The following is a 19,162-nucleotide window of genomic DNA, read 5'->3' as shown; positions in this document are numbered from 1 at the left end:
TACGATTTTCAACGGTAATATTTCTCTGTCCCTATCTATTTACAGAGTTTCAATGTATTTTAAGAAAAATGTACACCGTGTGTTTGAACATCAGAGAACCCTATTGTCAAGATTATAATGGCCTCAGCCAAGTAGAAGATCAAAAGTCACTCCGAATTTCCGTATGACAACAATAGTGCCCATATCCACCAACCCGAAACTGTGTAGTAAAAATATTGATAAGAAATTATTCAACAAAACAAACTGTTCATATAAAATTTTTACTTGACATTCAAATTTTGTTCGAAATTGTAATTGCAATCCAATATTCTAATTCTTCAGCAGAAAAACTGAAATAGCAAGAGACCACCAATAAATTTAAATCATCTATATATAAAATTTAACAGCAAGAAAACCCGGTGTTTATGGTATGGGACCAGAACCCAACATTATATCTTGGTTAGGTCTGGGCATGATTTGAAAAATGATCAAAAATTTAATACAAATAAAAGGTTTTTTAAACTTCAAGTAAGAAGCAATATTAAAACTTCAAATGGAGGAACACTCTTCCTCCATTCCAATCTAATCAAAGCCTCCCTCTTTAAACCCTCCCAGGAAGTTCGCATTTCCATTAAATCTTTGTTTACGACATCCTCCCAAACCAACCCTGGACAAGATGCTTTCCCCTAGCTCTAGACAGTTGGTAAAAAAAATGACAATCTTTGGCAATCTGTCATCCTTCATCCATAGAACGTGCCTTAGCCATCTCAACTTTTCTCTCATTATAGCCCTAGAAAGCAGGATTGAACCACACCAGCCTACTGTTTGAAATACAATCATTCAAATGGGTACCCAACAAAATGGCTTTTAGGGCAATAATATATTTTTGTCTTTATTGCTGTACTAAACTGTGAAAACAAAATAATTAAAACTAATTATCCAAATTTCACAATACTTTTTGTCTGTAGAAACTGTACATATATATATATATGATCTGTTTGCCCCTAAACCTTCAAAAGAGAGCTACGCCTTCTTAAGCTATATTGGGCTAGATATATTTAGCTTATCTTTTGTTGACTTTTCATCTACGTTTCTTTTTTTATTTGGGTACCCACAAACACCAAGAACTGCATAACTACATACAGAGGTCTTTTTCACTAAAAACTGAATTCCTATTTTTTTCCCATTTCTTCATATATGCATGATTGTGTGAATTTGCGCTTAATCAATTCAAACAATCACATTTCATTTTAACTGCCCTTGGTACTTTAAACAGAACTGAATACGGAATGAGTAGTTTTCCAGGGTTTAAGCCTCAGGCTGCTTGAAACTGAGCAAGTTGGTAGTATTCATGCCTGCATGTAGGAGAGTCAGGATTTGAGGAGGGATTAGCTTTATTGGCATTTTGTAAGCTTCTTTTTGCCAGACAAAAATGTGGGCTAAAAGATATTTTTTTAAAGATTCCAATGAATGTAATTCAAGAGCTAAAAAAAAAACTTAATTAGGGGTCTATCCCTCTGGATTCACCACTGGGAGTGATTCCCCTCTATCCTTCTGACAGGATTGGAACTAAGAACCTGACTCTGCTAAGTTAAGAAAATAGTATAAAGTGAAATCTAGGTAAAAGATAGTGGTGTTCCATTATCATGTGTAAATGTTATTAAACACCTGTTAAACTCAACAGAAGCCTGATTAAGAGAGTCTAAAAAGTATTTTATTGGCTTGGGCACCTTTGTATAGAGCAACTTTTTTAACCTACAAAAACTCAATGGCAAAAGGATAGGTGCAGAAACGCCAAATTTTAACTGAGGAGGTGCGTTAGATAATTATTTTGGGATGAGATCATATGTTTTTGAATCATGGGGTGGGGGTGGGGGGGTTGAAATACAAACAGATTTTTTATGTCCAAAGTTTCAAATCTTTATCAGTAAGCACCCCTCCCCCTTATGATGATACCCCTATGTTTCAGCAAATTTAATAAGCTACTGCCGTCAATTAAATTTGATTAAGACAATACCTAATCATTTTAAACTTTTTTGTCAGGCATTAGATGTCACTTCTAATCATTAGCTGATTTTTCACTTTCCTTTTCTAAAGTCACAAGTTACCATACTTTTCAGACAGAAAAATATGCTTGTGTGGTTTGTAGATGGTTAAAATTTTAGCTAATTTTAAATTGCATACCTTTGTCAAGTAGAGCCTCACTTTCTTCCTTTTCATTATTAGCTGAATTGCCATCATGTTTTTCTTTTTGCCTAAATCTGATACCTGGAAAAATTACATCAAACAAATTTGAGGAACAGTAATTTAATACACATGGAGAGATCATATTGGAAGCTTGGATTGAAATCCTTACAAAAGTAACTGTCAAATTACACTAATGAAAAACTATATTCATATCAAAAGCAAGAAGCTTTCTGACTAGCATGTCATGAATTGCAAATGACACAGTGGAACAAATGTCCATCTCCTGGGACTGTTCTGCACCACTCTTTCATCTGGTGCCCTGTTTTGTCCTTCTCCTCAAGCCAAACATTCTCAAATTTGCACTTTCCCATTTAAATTCAGTTATAAGCAGTTACAGTTAAGCCTAAAAAAGAAGAGAAGTTAAGAGCAGGTATGCCAAGAGGCTATTACCCCTCAACTTCCCAAAATCCAAGGCTGGCCCATGTAGCTGACAAAACACGGACAAATAATTAACTCTCCTGAAAGCTAGGATAAAAAAATATGTCTGGCATAATACTGACAAAATAATCAGCCCCTTAGACTTCAATGCTAGCTAGGCCCACGTATCTAGCCTAACACTGACAAAATAATTAAATCTCCTGAAAGCCAGGATAAAAAAAAAATATCCTAAGATGACTCCAGAGTCAAAGGTTGTCAATCCTTTTCACAGCTTTATAGTTTCTTTCATTCAGACAGTAACACTGTAGCCGTGAAACAAGATAATGGTTACAAGAACACATGTTGAAAATGACTGATACGAAACCAAAACTGAGATACCATACCTTGCATAGTGGCTTCCATTACTTAGAGATACGATATTCAACTAATATGGAAGAATACTGATCAGGAAAAAATCTTAAGGGACCTGAGTACTGATTTAGGGACCAAAGCCAGATTTAGGGACTTTGTGGCAACCCTGGTATCTACAATATCTTAGGAAGAGTTGGGGGTATCAAGTTGAATGATTCAGGCAGTGTTGAGGGTAGGTAAGTGGATTTTCAGTTATGTCTTGGGACAGAGGGTGTAACTAGATTACAAGACACTATGTGCATTCAGGTTATCCAAATACCTTATCTGGAAATCTGAGGCACAGGTCAGGAAATCAAGTTGAAATTTTCAGGTCCTTAGGAGAATAAAGAGGCATGCAGATTTCAAACTTTGTGTTGGTGAATGGGCTTAATGTGTTTTTTCTCCAGTCAACCAAAATGTGTTTGCACTACAAAATGATGAGGGGGTTACAATCATAAATTATACATTATATTCACACTTATGTAGCAAGGCAAGTGACAAGACACAGGTTATAAAAATATTGTATGTACAATGTCATGGGAATTACCTGGGGGATGTATATAAAACTTTTAGTGAGTTTTTTTTTTAAGGGGGGGGTGCCCATTTTAAACTTTAACTTATGGGAGAAGGCAGAGACGGGCTCAACATTTTTTGCAATGAATCTTCCTATATATGTTATCCTCTATCCTGTGTTACAGCTATTGCATAGCTCAGCATAGAAAACAGGGTTTCCAGTAGGCTGATTTATTTGGTATTTTGTCTGCAAAACCCCAAATCAGAACACGGCTTATCATTTACTTGCTATATTGTCATATACAGGGGAAAACAAACCAGTTTTCATGATCTACTCACATGTTTTGATACAATGGGTGAATAATATTACATAGTCACTTTGATACAGAAAAATTCTGAGAAACTTGAATTTTCCTTGCAAAAGTAAAAAAGAATTTGATTGTTCAATATTCAAAATTAATTCTGCATTTTTTGAATTCAATTTTTGAGTGGTCTGCCAAACATTTAAATTTTGGAAATATTCACTTCAGTTGAAATAATTGTATTTTACACCACTACCTGCAAACAAGTCAGGTATGCAAAAATTTCACAATAGGTGAATAGACTATATATAGATTTGACAAGGGCTTGTGGTGCAAAAACATTAAGTAAAATTGGAAGGGAAATACTTTTATCACCCCATCCCCTTGGCCAAAACACCCCAAGCAATTCCAAAGACATTGCAGATACACCATTTTGACTAAGTTATGCCATGTAGTGTCTTTTGATTTACTTTGCTACTTACATGTGGATAGACTCTCATAATGGTTTATAGCAAAAACATGTTTAGGTGGGTTGTAGACATAATATTATTAGCTACTCCCTCTGCCAGCACAAAACTTGAAGCTCTTCCCCAACACACATGCTACCTGAAAGTTCAAATTCACACTCAACTGCACAGATTGGATTTTAATAGCCTGGGTCAATACAGTGATGTTTGGTTTAGCTCTAACTTCTTCCAAGTCATAGTTCCATGCTCACTTACCCCTCCTCCCTCAATACTCAGATAGTTTCAGCTTGACACCAAAATTTACTCCCATTATATTGAAGATGGCCTATTTAGATAACCTGGTAATACACAGTATCTTTTAATTTGCCTTGCTACTTAACTTTCTACAGATTATAAGTCTAATAGGAGCTTCTAGTACAAAACATTTTGGTAGATCAGAGACAAAAATGTTATTCTTTTCTCCCTCTCCAAATATAAAAAGTGTTGTTCTCTTGTCCTACCCTTCCCTTCCATAGCAGTACACAGGCAGTATTGCCTGAAAGTTTCAACTTCATTCTCCTAACTATGCCTTAGATATTACAGATATGCTATTTTGATGACCTTGTAATATCTTATCTTTAGTTTTGCCTCCTATCAAAGTTAAGCTTTAAGATCCACTTAACCCCCCCCCCCTTCTATGCTGCCTAAAAATTTCAATTCTAGAACCTTCTAGGCACTAGAATTTTCAATTCACAGGAACCCATTCCAAATTGGTACAATTGCCCCTTCCATGGGCTCTGGGAAGAGAACAGTGGTATTTGGCCATTTTCTGGTCAATTTTGGGAGGAACCATTGTTACTTTTGAATTTTTCCTTCAGAACTGAATTTCCCTTAATCTAAGGAATTCAAGATACAAAATTCAAACCAATTAAGAAAAAATTGGCTTTTTTTAGACCCAATTTTTGTGGGGGAGGGGATGCCCTAAAGCTATTGTTTGTGCAGTAAAGTCCCTCTTGCATGACAGAATTGTAGCTGTAAGTTCCAAACTGATCTGGTACAAATAATTTATTTCCAATTTCTGGATCTCCCAATCCTCCCCCTTCCATAGCAAAATGTATGATCTTTTTGACCCAGAAAATGAATCCTGAAGGTATCAAATTAATCACAGATCTAACACAAAACAAGCCTCTTTTTACATTATAAAACCTGCATGAAAACAATTGGTAATTTGCTTTTTAATGGTCCTTGCCCCAGGAGCTGCAGGGGGGGGGGGTCATTTCTTCTCCACAGATGAATTTAATGAACCTAATAATTACTACGAGAAATAGCTACCTCGGAATTTTGATCAAATGTTTTGGAGGTTACAGGAGTCACAAAGCAAAAGGTATACTATTTATACTCTAGCCACTTTTGACACTCAAAAAGGGCACTTGAACTTTTAATTTGCAGTTGCATGAGCCTCCTCTATTGTTTTTAAGCCATCACACCTATATGGAGTGGCTTAAGAGAAGAAAATCATACACTGAAGGCATATGGATCTTTAAACTGCTTCTGATCCAGTCCTTGAATATCTAAAACTAAAAGAAAACATTAGACAATGAAATCCTTCAAAGAAACTCCTTTGAAACATTCCAAAATAGGATAAGATAGGTACTAAGCAGTCAGACAGATATCCAGCACTTCAACAACTAAATCATGGTAAAATCTCTGTCATATACCCTAGTTTCAACATTAAGTTTGCCTAAAACGTCTTAAAAAGAATGTGAATAGTTTGGATATTTTAGTCAAGAATAACCCTGAATATTCCAAATGCATTGACAGCAATAGTAGAGCCTAATCTTGGACAGACATTGGAAGCTTGGGCCTAATCTTAGAAAATACTTTCTGATCTTGGAGACAGGATCTTATAGTGTGCCTTTATTTATTCTTCCTTGTGTGAGTGATTGCTTGCTTGCTTGTACATATCGCTTTTTCTTTTATAGGTGCTTGGGTTATAATAAACAATTAAACCTCTACATGGTGTCAGAAGTAACCAAGTAAAGATGGATTCAGTTCATTGCTCAAAACCAATGATCAACTGGAAATCACAAAACATGAAACATGCATGGAAGAGATTTAAGCAGCATGCAAAATTTATGTTCAGTGGCCCCCTTAGTGGTAAAGCAGAAACTGTGAAATGCTCATACTTGCTCATATGGGTTGGTGAAAATGGCAAAGATATATTTTACGCCTTTACTATTGCTGACTCAGAACAGGATTTATCTGCATACCTGGCAAAGTTTGACACTTATGTGGAACCAATGGCAACCCCATTTTTGCCAGATACAAATTTCACAAAAGGAACCAGGATGCTGTAGAGACAGTTGAACAATATGTAAACAGTCTCAAAATCTTAGCAAAAGACTGCTCATTTGGTAAAGTACCCAGGTACTTTGTACCTGGTAAAATTTGGTAAAGTGCCTTTACTATTGCTGACTCAGAACAGAATTTATCTGCATACCTGGCAAAGTTTGACACTTATGTGGAACCAATGGCAACCCCATTTTTGCCAGATACAAATTTCACAAAAGGAACCAGGATGCTGTAGAGACAGTTGAACAATATGTAAAAAGTCTCAAAATCTTAGCAAAAGACTGCTCATTTGGGAATTCAGAAGTTGAAATGGTCAGGGACACGCTAGTTTTTGGTATAAGAAATGACAGAATCAGAGAAAAATTGCTTACATAGGGATCAACACTCACTCTCACTACTGCCATTAACACAAGCCGAGCAATGGAAGAAACCCAAGCACAACTAATAACTATGAATGAAGCTGGGCACAAGACAGCTATCAAACAAGAAGTTGATGTTGTGGGCAAATATCCTGAATGTTATATGTGTGGTGGACAATATTCCTGTGGACACAAGGGCCCCACAAAAGGAAAAACATGCCCCAAGTGTGGTAAGATTAACCATTATGCTAGAGATTGCAAGAGTAAAACAGTTCACCAGCTAGAAATTGCAGGAACAAGCTCTGGTTCTCAGGCTATACATGCATTAGACTTCTCCCCTAGCTTGGGAAACGAGTTGTATATAAATTCAATTCATTCAATGAATCAAACCAAAGACCATCACATTGATCTGTACTTCAGTACACAAAAGACGTACATCAGCTTCAAGCTTGATACAGGAGCAGATGCCAACATACTTCCATTAAAGGAATACGAGAGATGTTGTCCCCATCCCACACTAAACAAAACCAACAGTATCCTGACAAGCTATACCAATGGGAAGTTGAACATATATGGAGTGTGTGAAGCTGAAATACAATACTAAGATAGGCCTGGACAGAAGCACAAATTCTTTGTGGTTGACACTCAGAAAGTGTCAATAATTAGTAGGCAAACCAGTGTTGATCTTGGTCTTGTCAAATTCGTATTTGATGTGCAAAGAATACAAACTTGCCCTGACCAAATCAAGATCATGATAGACCAATATGCTGATGTCTTTGAGGGTATTGGCGAACTTCCTGGCGTGTGTAAGCTGACGCTGAAGGAAGGAGCAGTTCCTACAGTTCAGCCTCCAAAACGTGTACCATTTGCATTGGAGAAGAGATTAAAGGCTGAGCTTAATCGCCTGGAACAGATGAAAATCATTGAGAAAGCTACAAAGCCTACTGACTGGGTTAATTCTGTTGTAATAGTGGAGAAAGCAAATGGGAACTTAAGGATATGTCTGGACCCCGTGGACCTGAACAAGAACCTAAAAGGACCACATTATCCAATCCCAACATTCGAGAGCATCACCCAGAGGTGTGCTGGAGCCAAGATTTTCTCCAAACTTAATGCCACTAGTGGATTCTGGTCAATGATGCTTGATGATGAATCATCCGACTTGACAACTTTTAACACCATCTATGGTCATTACAAATTCAAAAGGTACCCCTTTGGCCTCAACTCAGCACAAGACGATTTCCAGAGAAAAATGGAAGGGGCTTTTGAAAACCTCAATCTAGGCCTAATAGTCGATGACAGAGTCATTTGGGGTGCTGATGATAGTGAACACTATGAAAGACTGAAAGCAGCACTAGAACGTGCACATGAGAAAAATGTGAAGTTTAACCAAGAGAAATGTGTGTTTGGTGCAGAGAGCATCCCATACTTTGGGCATCTTCTGACCTTGGAAGGAATAAAGCCCAACTCCGAAAAAACTCGGGCTATTACGGAAATGCCATCACCAGAAAACAGTGAGCAGCTTCAAAAACTTCTAGGCATGCTTAACTACTTGTCAAGGTACATACCAAATTTGTCCTCATTAAACAAAAGCCTAAGAGAGCTAGCATGGGCTGATGAGTACCAATGGAAACCAGCTCATGAAAAGGCATTTTCAAAGATAAAATCAGCCTTTCGAGCAACTTGGCATACTTTGACCCAAAGTGCAAAAACATAGAGATAAAAGTAGATGCATCAAAGCATGGTTTAGGCGCAGTACTAGCAGTTGACAATAATGTTGTTGCCTTTGGCTCATGTTCAATGAGTAAAACCAAGCAGCAGTATTCACAAATAGAGAAGGAATTGCTTGTATTTGGATGCAAGCATTTCCACCAGTATATATATATGGCAGAACTGTAACAATAACAACAGACCACAAACCTCTAGAAAGCATCCTTGTAAAACCAATATCCAAAGCACCACCACGGCTACAGCACATGATGCTGTCAATACAGCCATATAGTTTGAAATTTATATACAGACCAGGTTCCAAAATACCTGTGGCTGACACTCTGTCAAGGTTGCACACACCTGACCTTGACAATGAAAACGAGAAACAAGCAGAAGTCTTTCTCTATACACTCTTCAAAAACTTACCTATATCTGATGGGAAAATGGAAAAAATCAGGAATGCAACCTGTACTGAATTACAAAAATTAAGCCAGACTATACTTGATGGATGGCCCCTATCTCAATGACAATGTGATTCCAGCTGTTTGACTTTCTGGAACTACAGAGACGAACTTGTAGTCAACCAAGGCATAATCTTGAAGGGGACAAGAGTTGTAGTGCCCCCATCCATGCAGCATGATATCCTACAACAACTGCATGTATCAAATCTTGGCATCAACAAAACCAAGCAGTGCACTAGAACTGTTGTATTCTGGCCTGGTATCAAAAAAGATATCACTTCCTATATATAACAGTGTGATGCTTGCAATGCCTTTCATGACAAGCAGCAGCAAGAGCCGCTTATATGCTCAGAGATCCCAAAGCTGCCTTGGGAACACATTGCCATTAACATCTTTGACTGGCAAAATCACCAGTATCTTATCACTGTCAACTACTATAGTCAATTCTTTGAGCTTGATAAGCTTGACTCATTGACATCAGCAACTATCATTGTGAAATTAAAGAGCCAATTTAGTTGCCATAAAATACCAAAATTACTCACATCTGATAATGCTCCAAATTTTCTGTCATCAGAATTTGAGCAATTTGCCAAATTATGGGAATTTAGCCACAAGCAAGCAATCTGAAATATCCAAAAGCTAATGAACTTGTTGAAAAGACAGTCAAAACTGCCAAAAGGCTCATGTCAAAGGCACTAGAGGACAAATTGGATCCATACTTAGCAATCCTTGAATATCAAAACCCACCAATTGATGATGGTCACCACTCACCTGCAGAATTGCTGATGAGTCGCCAGCTTTGTTCCATACTACCAGTGACTTCATCACAACTCAAACCAAAAATAGTGCCTTACTTGTTGTTTGAATTCAACAAACAAAAGAAACAAGGAATTCAGAAATCTTACCATGACCAAATAGCAAAATCATTGACTGCATTGAAGGAAAGGCGACCAGTTTGGGTCAAACTTAGTGACAAAAAGAGGTGGGAAAGAGCATTGCTAATCAAAGTTTTTGGAGATGCTCCCTACTCATATCTGGTGAAGACTCAAAATGGCTCAACTTATTGGAGGAACTGATGACACATCAGGCCCCAAATGAGTCCAAATAATGATCCTCTAGGGACCAAAACAGATAATACTCTTCATCCCTCACCAAGACCCATCTTCAATAGTCCATTATTTGGAGCTGGAAATGTCTTGCCATTTGGAACCACACCTTTGCCATGAGCACTCTTGGATCCGTCATCTCCAGAGCAAGCATTCATGTCTCCTCTTGCCCTTAGAACTCCAGGGCCTATAGCCATACCTCCATAAAGCAATGAGGATATCTCTACCCAGATGCCAAGAGATACCAGATATACCACTTGTTCTGGTTGGTCAGTCAAACCTGTCATTCCCTTGGATCTTTAAAGTAGTAGCTTATAAAGAAGAGGAGATGTAGAATACTCACCTTGCTTTGCTTGCATTAGTGTCTTATTTATAGTGTGCCTTTATTTATTCTTCCTTGTGTGAGTGATTGCTTGCTTGCTTATACATATTGCTATTTCTTTCATAGGTGCTTGGGTTATAATAAACAATTAAACCTCTACAGTATATGTCTGTTGTACTAAACAATAAGCATTTTACTTTTATCCATAAGTCTGAGTCTACTTCTAATTTAGACTTTGTGATTTTATACTATTTCTATTAGCCTAAAAAAATAGGCTGCTGCATTTTATTACTACTGAAACTATTGACAACTCACTGCAGTACCAAACTGTCTCAGACCAACACAATTTTGCATGTTTATCCTCCTCCTCAATCAATTCAAAGCCTCTCTCTTTTCACTACCCCAAGAAGTTCCCACTTCTCTTAAATCTTTCTTTATGGTTGGCTGAAAAGGACAATTTTTGACAATCTGTCATCCTTCATCCACAGAAAGTGTCCTAGCTATCTCAACCTTTCCCTCATTATAGCCCTAGAAAGCAGGAATGAACCATATTTTTGTACAGCTTACTCCTTGAGATATGGTCAGTTATTTTGGTACCCAAAACAAACTAAATAGAAGAAAGCCTAAGCTTCCACATCAAGTACGCTACTCCAAGTAATTCATGAAAAAAAAAAAATTGACAGTCTAATACTGAATTGCCCAAAGTCAAAAATAAACCACAACAGTCACAAAGCCAAGTGCAAAATAATGATAAAGTTTTTCAAAAATCATTTTGATAAAGCTCAGCAACTAATCTCTAAATTCCTAACCAAAATAGGGCCTATTAGAAAAAAACTCATGCCACACTATCAGCACCTGTGCTGATAACTATTTTTTTTTAAACATTTTAATACTGTCACTAGCTCTTCCTCACAAAATATTTTCCTACATCTCTAAAGTGTCATAAGCTTTTTTTATTCTTCTCTATATCTTTTCCTGTAACCTTATTATGACTTAGCACATTCTTAAATGTTCTGTCTATCCTATCTCTCTTTAACTCATTCCTCATAACTAATTATGGCCTCTTTCTTATCTTTAACTGGGACAAGTCTAAACTGACTGTTCTCTCTTGAGCTATTAGCATGCCTCTACAGTATTTTACTATTACACTGTCTGGCTGCACCTTGGATCTTTGGTGATTCCATCCATAGCCTCTACTTCACCCCTCCTTAATTGATATTTCAATGATTTCTCCACTTTTTTGCATTCTAGAAAGTAAGAAATTCATTGTTTTAGTGTTTTCTTTAGTTTTTTATATATACTAGGATTGTGTACAGGACACCATCTAGGGGTAGGGTGCATTCTCAAGAAATTAAAAATAATGCTCAAAAATAGAGCATAAACCAAGGTGTCTAGCATAAAGACACTAGCATAGCCTACTTTAATTCTATTGAGAAGTTTCCTCCTATGGATCTATCAAACTAGAATGTTACCTTATCTTTAAGTTTTATGTTCATTTGAGAGCTATGTATATGACCATCATGGCGAGGGGGGTGCACTGTCAGACAAGTAGGCTAGTCATAATATTTGGTAAAAGCATAAAATAAGGAGTCTAGCCTATTACTTTTGCTTTATTAGCTTGTTTCCTTTATATTTGATCACGCACTAGATAGTTGCCCACCAAAATTTCAAGTGACTAATAGCAAAAGTCATACCCTTCATAAAATTTTTAAAGCCAAAAAGATTTTTTGGGAAGATTTGTTTTATTTCTTCTTGAAATATGTAATATAAATGTGCAGTGTTGCCTAAAAATAAATTAATTTCCACAGCGTGCATTCTTCCGAAAAACTAGTAGCCTGTTGAACTAAAAATTATGCACGAATGGGAAAGAAACAAGAACCCTATTCGGAATTTCTGTCATCACAGGAACACTAAAGTCTTCGCAGGTTCTTATATACTGGCAGCACAGCTGTACAATGTCACCTGTTGCTGATAATATGCACCCGAATTGGTTTGACACTGCTGTGGTTCTTGCATTTCGTTGACCAAAACGAAAGTGAATGAGGAACTAAAGCGGAAAAACAAGTTATGGAGAGCAAACCCTTCTTCTGTCTATAAGAGGATGTGTAAGAACTGTCGATAATAGAAAAATTTTGTATTACAATGACAAATAATTTATTGCGAAATACCAAAATAAATAATCGCGATATATATAACTATAAATTAAAATGAGTGGTTAAATATTGTCGGAATGATTTCCTGTATCGCTTTGTTGCTCCGGGGTTGTATGGCTGTAGCTTGCTGCGGTGCCAGGTGTGGTGCTTGTTTTGTGTAATATTCAGTGGTAGGATATTGCGATGCTTTTATGATGAGAGAAGGCGATGTCCGGAGCCCATTAGAAGTTCGTGCCTCCTTGTTTCAAGCGTTGTTAGACCTGATAGAACAAGACATTCTTCATAAGGTAACAGTGTAGCCCCCAAAATCACTCGCAATGCGCGCTTTTGGATTCCCTCAAGTGTGTTACTTTTATCTTTTGTGAGACCAGCGTGCCAAATTGGGTAGGCAAATTCTAAAATTGGTCTCATGTGACATTTGTAGTAAGTAAGCATTGCTTCTTTGCTTAGATTAAACCGGTGTAATTTTGCCAAAGACCTTAGTAGAGGGATAATTTGGGAACTTAAATGATTTATATGGTCGTCTAATGTCAATCTATTGTTCAAAATGACACCCAGAATTCTCATTTTCTGAACTACTGGTATACCCACATCAGGTAAATCTGGTACCCTATGCTTTAAAAATGAAATCTTCACTAATTGGCAAATAAATCATGCTATTCAGTGAGCAAGTTAATTTCAGGCAGTATGTTAAAGGGAATAATGTCGTTGTGGAATCAAGTCTACGCAACGTGTGATGCTGACAGACTTAAAAGATTTTTTTTGGATATATCGAAGAAAGTAATCAGCAATTTGCGGAGACGCATTTGACCAATGGTTTTTCAAAAAACAGACTGTAACTAAATGAGGTTTTATCCCGCTACCTAGGGTTGGAATGAGAGAAATATTAAAGTAGTACATGTTTTATGGATGAAGAATGACAGATTACCAGAGATCGTCCTTTTCAGCCATCTACTTAGGGTCAATCAAAAAGCACATCATTTCCTATTGGGGTGGAAAGTGTTCGTAAGAAATAATGAAAAGGAAATCTAAACTTCTTTGGAGGGCTCCAAGAGACCCAAGAATTTATGAAATGAGGAGCGTATGGTCGCTATACAGGCAAAAAGGAAGGCTAGTGAAAGGTTTCAAAAGAATCCATCTCCACCAAACAGCAATTTCCCATAAGTAATCACGTGCAAAAGTAAAATTGGCATTTAAGAAAGCTAAACATTCCACATAGTCCAACTTAAGTGTAAGTACTAGTTTTAGAACCCCAATTTCTAAGATTCACAACTTTATTAGCCAATTAAATATTGGGAAGCAGTCTATGACCGTAAATAAGATATCATGCACGATGGCTCTCAATTTTTTTCAAATAATAAGAAAGCAAAAATTTTTCTAACATTTATAAAAATGACCGATCTGCTATTCGACCTCCTTTTTGTATTCTACCTCATACGTCTCTGTACATAAAAGGTTCTTGATAGAATCGTTTTCCCAATATGAATCCAATATAGCACTTAATTCCCTTAATATCAAATCCTCCCTAGGAAATGATGGTATTTATATTAAATGGAATTTTCAGTTCCCAGATGTTTTCTATATTGTCCTTTTAATTCCGTATAATTTTATTTGGACAAGCCAAAAGTTCCCAGATGCTTAGAAGCTTGCCCAGGTGTTTCCAGCTTTAAAACCTTCTTACCGATCTAGTGACACTATGTCATATCGACCTATATCTGTTTTACCTGCTGTCAGCAAAGTCCTTGAAAGGCTTATCCTATCAAGAATCGAGTGGTTCCCTGAAATCAATAATCTCTTTCCAGGTGAACAAACAGGCTTCAGAAAAGAACATAGCTCAATGGGTAATATCACCCAGCTTGAAATTGATATTTGTAGATCTCTTAAACCCAGACAGGTCATAATACCAGTCCCGATTGATTGTTCAGATAACTATGGAAATGTAGTCCTGATAAACTGATAGATCTTTTAATTAACCTGGATTTTCGTCAAGGATTCGTGGATTCGTCAAGGAACAGTTTGGAGTCCCTTTGTGTTCAATTTGAATGTTTAAGAATTTCAGTCATCTCATTCATTGCTTGACATTCATGCAAATGATTTGACTATTTGGAAGCCTGGAAAGGATATTGTACTTCTTCAAAGCCTTATTCAATAGGATATAAGATTAGCTCAGAGATTTTCTTCAGCTTCTGGTTTCCCAATTTTAATTACCAAAATCAAAACTATCTTATTTACAAATTGATTGAGAAATAGCCCCAATACACTTGAAATTTTCTCTAGTGACATCAAATATGTTGCGATCTAAAGACACCTGCTGGAAGTAAATGGGGATTCCACCCTGGAGCTATCTTGGATTTTTATAAGTTGTATATTTGTTCTAATTTAGAATATGGTATCCAATTCTTTTCAATTCATCCCTCATCTGCATCTAAAACCCGGGAATCTTTACAAAATTTTGCTCTTCGAATTGCTCTGGATTTGTACAAGCATACTCCTCTGTCTAAATTAAGATAAATCTCTGGTTTGGTCTCCCTAAGTGAAAGACAGGGATTGTAGGTAGTCAATAATTTTCATTGAAATGTGAAGATATTTGTACGTACTTTGATGAGAGAGCATCCTGTTAAACTAAGAAATACTGTTCGCAAATTCGAGCTTATGGATGCAAAAATAATTTGTAGAAACAATCGTTTGCTTTGAAGTCAGCTTGCACAAATAACCATTCATCTTGGAATAAGTTTCAACTAGAGGTCCCAAGTTGGAGTCAGTATTCTCCTTAAACGTACCTCTTAACTGACACTCTGCCTTGGGAAATGAGTCCACCTATTTGTCAAGGAGAACTTATTCCAAATAATAAAATCTAATTCCCAATGATGAGATCCAGACTATTCTTGCTGAGCAGATTTTTGAAGTTCCATTTCAATCACAAGAAAACCTATTTAGATGTATCTATCCAGGATGAAAGAGCTGGAGAATGTGTTCCATCACTGGACCTTAACCTTTATTCACCACTTCCATTGAGATCTTCCATTTTGTCCGCTGAATTATGTGTCATTCCCCTGGCCCTAGATGTTGTTATAGACTATAGCATCGTAGATGAGGATATCCCTTTGTCTTTCTAACTCCAGATCGGCAATACTGTTGTTAAAAAATTAATTTAATTGCCAATGATAAGGACTGATTCAACATTAGAAGACAGCTTCTGAGTCTTCAGGCCAAAGCAACCAGATTTATTTCTGACCTGTTCCAAGTCATAAAAACATCCAATATAATGATACTGCTTATTTACTATCAGCCAAGGCTTCTTGTCAAACCCAATTCCTCTGTTTGATTTCAATTCACGAGACAACTTAGTGTGGAGACTGTTTCACTCAAGCACCTCTGCTAAATGGCTAACATACCAAATAGCTACACTGCAATCCTGAATTCTAAACTTCCTTGGCACATTGATAGAAAGATACTTCAGGCATCTACTGACATCTTAAAGAAGAGATAAATCGATTAGTGATTACTAAAGCATAATGAAGACAATAGAAAAGGGGTTATTCATCATTTGTTTTGGAGCGCGTAGAAGAGAGCGAAAGTGAGTGGGAAGAATCGTATTGGTACCATCCAGTTTATAGGCCATAAACTGCTGCGGATAGGTAGCTCAAGTACCCACACTTCCCACAACCTATCAAAAAATTAAGAACTTTAATTGGGATTACTGGTTACTAAATGACAGGAAGACTTTTTTTCAAGGGCTTGGTTATAAACGAGGATGAAGGATTTCTGATTATCTGAGGATAATTTTTGGGGAGTCAAAGGGACGAAAGGACTAACTGGCAGTTCATATACCCTATATACAAATTTTGGAATTGGAAAATAGAGAGAAACTTTACGTAGTTTGGGGTAGAGAAAAAGTGAGTGCAGCTGTGCTGGACTCAGGTGGCTTAGTGCTGTTAAGGTTTGCTAGTAGCACTAGTAGCACATATGCCTAATTTACCTTTTCAAACAGTTCGTGGTAACGAACTGTAGTAAGGAGCGACCCGGCTCAATAGTAACCAAAACTCTAAAAAATGGAATTTTGGTACCAATAGCTACATCAAAAGAATCGCATTTTAATGCTGATTTTAAATATATAAGTTTCATCAAGTTTAGTCTTACCCATCAAAAGTTACGAGCCTGAGAAAATTTGCGTTATTTTAGAAAATAGGGAGAAACACCCCCTAAAAGTCATAGAATCTTAACGAAAACCACACCATCAGATTCAGCGTATCCGAGAACCCTACTGTAAAAGTTTCAAGCTCCTATCTACAAAAATGTTGAATTTTATATTTTTTGCCAGAAGGCAGATCACGGATGCGTTTCATTATGAACGACTATTTTGGACTGGTAAGCAATGGCAACGCAATCCTAAATTTCTTATGGCCATACACTTTTTGAAAGTAGATCAATAAATGAGCTTAAAACAGAAGTTTTAGTTATTTTCGATCATCAGGAACATAATTCTAGACTGGAAGGGTAAACAGATATTCACAAAATAATAGCAGTAAATGGCATCTTACTCTGAAAAAAAATGTCCTCGAGGTGCTTCCAGCGGCTTATTGAAGACAGTTTTTAAATATTTGTTAAAGCTATAAGTATTAAAATTTATTATCTGACAGAAATTTAAAGTTTTTGCCCCATACTTTCTGAGACATTTCGAAAAAAGTGCTTTGCTGGGTAAAAGGAGTTTCGCATTTGCAAGGTAGGCTACAACATTTGTTGATTTAATACCTTTAAGCATAGATACATGTTTCTATTGGTGAATTATAATTAGTTCATAAGGCATAGACCATTTTACAGTCTTAGGTTAAGTAGCTTACGCTAAGAAATTTCGATGTTAAGTCAGCTTTCTTTCAGTCATAATGAGATACTTTTGAAGTTTTCTCTAGTTACTGAATTACTTTTGAGAGTCTTGAAACAAAAATTTACCTGATACTTACGCACGAATAAGAATTCAAAAGAATATTTAAGCGGTCTTGAAAATATGTGTTTTAGTTTGGATAAAGTGCCTCACAAGATTAGTGTGCTGGAATAATCAAGGCGAATAAAAGTGAAAGAAAGGGGCACTAAGGGATTTGAATGGTAATTTTAATTTTTCAAGTAAATTTTTAATATTACAGTTTACCTTATTCAATACATTCAGTATTAAAATGAGCAATCATTCCGTGAGGAGCTTGACAGCGCTCGAGCATTGAATACACTTTACAGTCGTTTGTGAATTCACTAATGAATAAAAAGACTAGACAGGCTTTCAATAACCTGTCATTATTGGATGCAAAAGTACGGTGGCGAATAGATCTTGGCGAATAGATCAGGTCTCCCGCTCCATTGGGCCACTTTCAAAAAGTGATTGCCAACGATAGTGTTGGCTAGCCCCAGTTAAAGATAAATACTTTTTTTTTATATACGGTTGTTCTTTGGAATGAACTGAAAATTCTTCATCGCGGTTTTTACAGTATTTAAGGGTGCTGTACGTCAGTCAGTTGTCATTTGAAAAATTTGTTAAATTATTTGACAACAAACTGGACAAGACCATTGAGTCTCAGGCTAAGTTTGCAAGTAAATTAAACTAAATTTCAATGGAAGTTGTCATTAAAAAGTGATGCAGTGAAGCGTAATTCACGAATAGGTGAACTTGAATCTACACTACAAGATCGAAAGCTTAAATCTGAATCTCCAAAAAACGGCTGCTAGCTTTTGAAATAAAAGACCGAAAGCTTAAGATGCTAATTCATGGCTTACCGGAAGAAAGATCTGACGAAACGCCAGAAACTAGTGTGAAAAACCTCTTCAGGAATAAGCTAGGTATTTCTAAGCCAGTAATGATATATAAGTGCTATCGTTTTACTTCTTGCTCAGCAAATATTACTGCCTCCCGCCAATGTAAAAGTAAGCAAAAACAGGAGAAGCCAGTGGTTGCATCATTAGGATCTGAAAATGAGATTCAAGAGGTAATTTCACACGTTGGTGATCTAAAGGCGAGTGGTGCAGTTATTTGCACAGACTTGTCACCTGAATTGAATTTGCAAAGAAGCGAGTTGTTGAATGATTAGCGTGAGATGAAAACGAGGAGAAAACAAAGTACGGACATGTGGCTGAACATCAAAGGATCTTATCCATCTTTGTATTCTCGCGTCTAGTTACGATTGGATTGCATTAGTGAATAAGCTGCGAAGGGAATTTGAGCTTATATTAATGTTCCATGTGTAAAAAAAAGGGAAAAAGGAGATCTGGGAGTTTCTGTAGAATGCAAATTTAGAGGCAATTTCAAAGCGGAATGAGCAATTCTTCCACCAGGCAGCAGCGTTGCAGCTATTCCGGACGACGCAATTGCCAACGCTATATCATTTTTTGATCGAATTGATGCCAGAATCAGTTTTATCACAAACGTTTTACCAGTACCTCCTGGCGCATCCAAAAAGA

The 19,162-nt window shown here is 36.8% G+C and overlaps 1 protein-coding gene across 5 annotated transcripts in view; it reads right to left on the bottom strand.

Moving 5' to 3' along the window:
* LOC136032922 (rapamycin-insensitive companion of mTOR-like) overlaps positions 1-12,311 on the bottom strand; it is a 167,492-nt gene extending 155,181 nt beyond the window's left edge. For all 5 annotated transcript variants that reach the window (XM_065713389.1, XM_065713386.1, XM_065713387.1 and 2 more), the window contains exons 1-2: positions 12,260-12,311; positions 2,164-2,247 (exon numbers count right to left, since the gene is read on the bottom strand). In XM_065713389.1, coding sequence (XP_065569461.1) covers positions 2,164-2,247; positions 12,260-12,266 — 91 coding nt within the window. In that variant the 5' untranslated portion in view covers positions 12,267-12,311. The remainder of the gene's footprint in view (positions 1-2,163; positions 2,248-12,259) is intronic.
* Positions 12,312-19,162: the final 6,851 nt, after the last annotated feature.

This window comes from Artemia franciscana, chromosome 11, assembly GCF_032884065.1.
Source record: "Artemia franciscana chromosome 11, ASM3288406v1, whole genome shotgun sequence".
Taxonomy (NCBI): Eukaryota; Metazoa; Arthropoda; class Branchiopoda; order Anostraca; family Artemiidae; genus Artemia; species Artemia franciscana.
The sequence above is the reverse complement of the archived record's forward strand: the minus strand, read 5'-3'. Positions and strand labels throughout refer to the sequence as shown.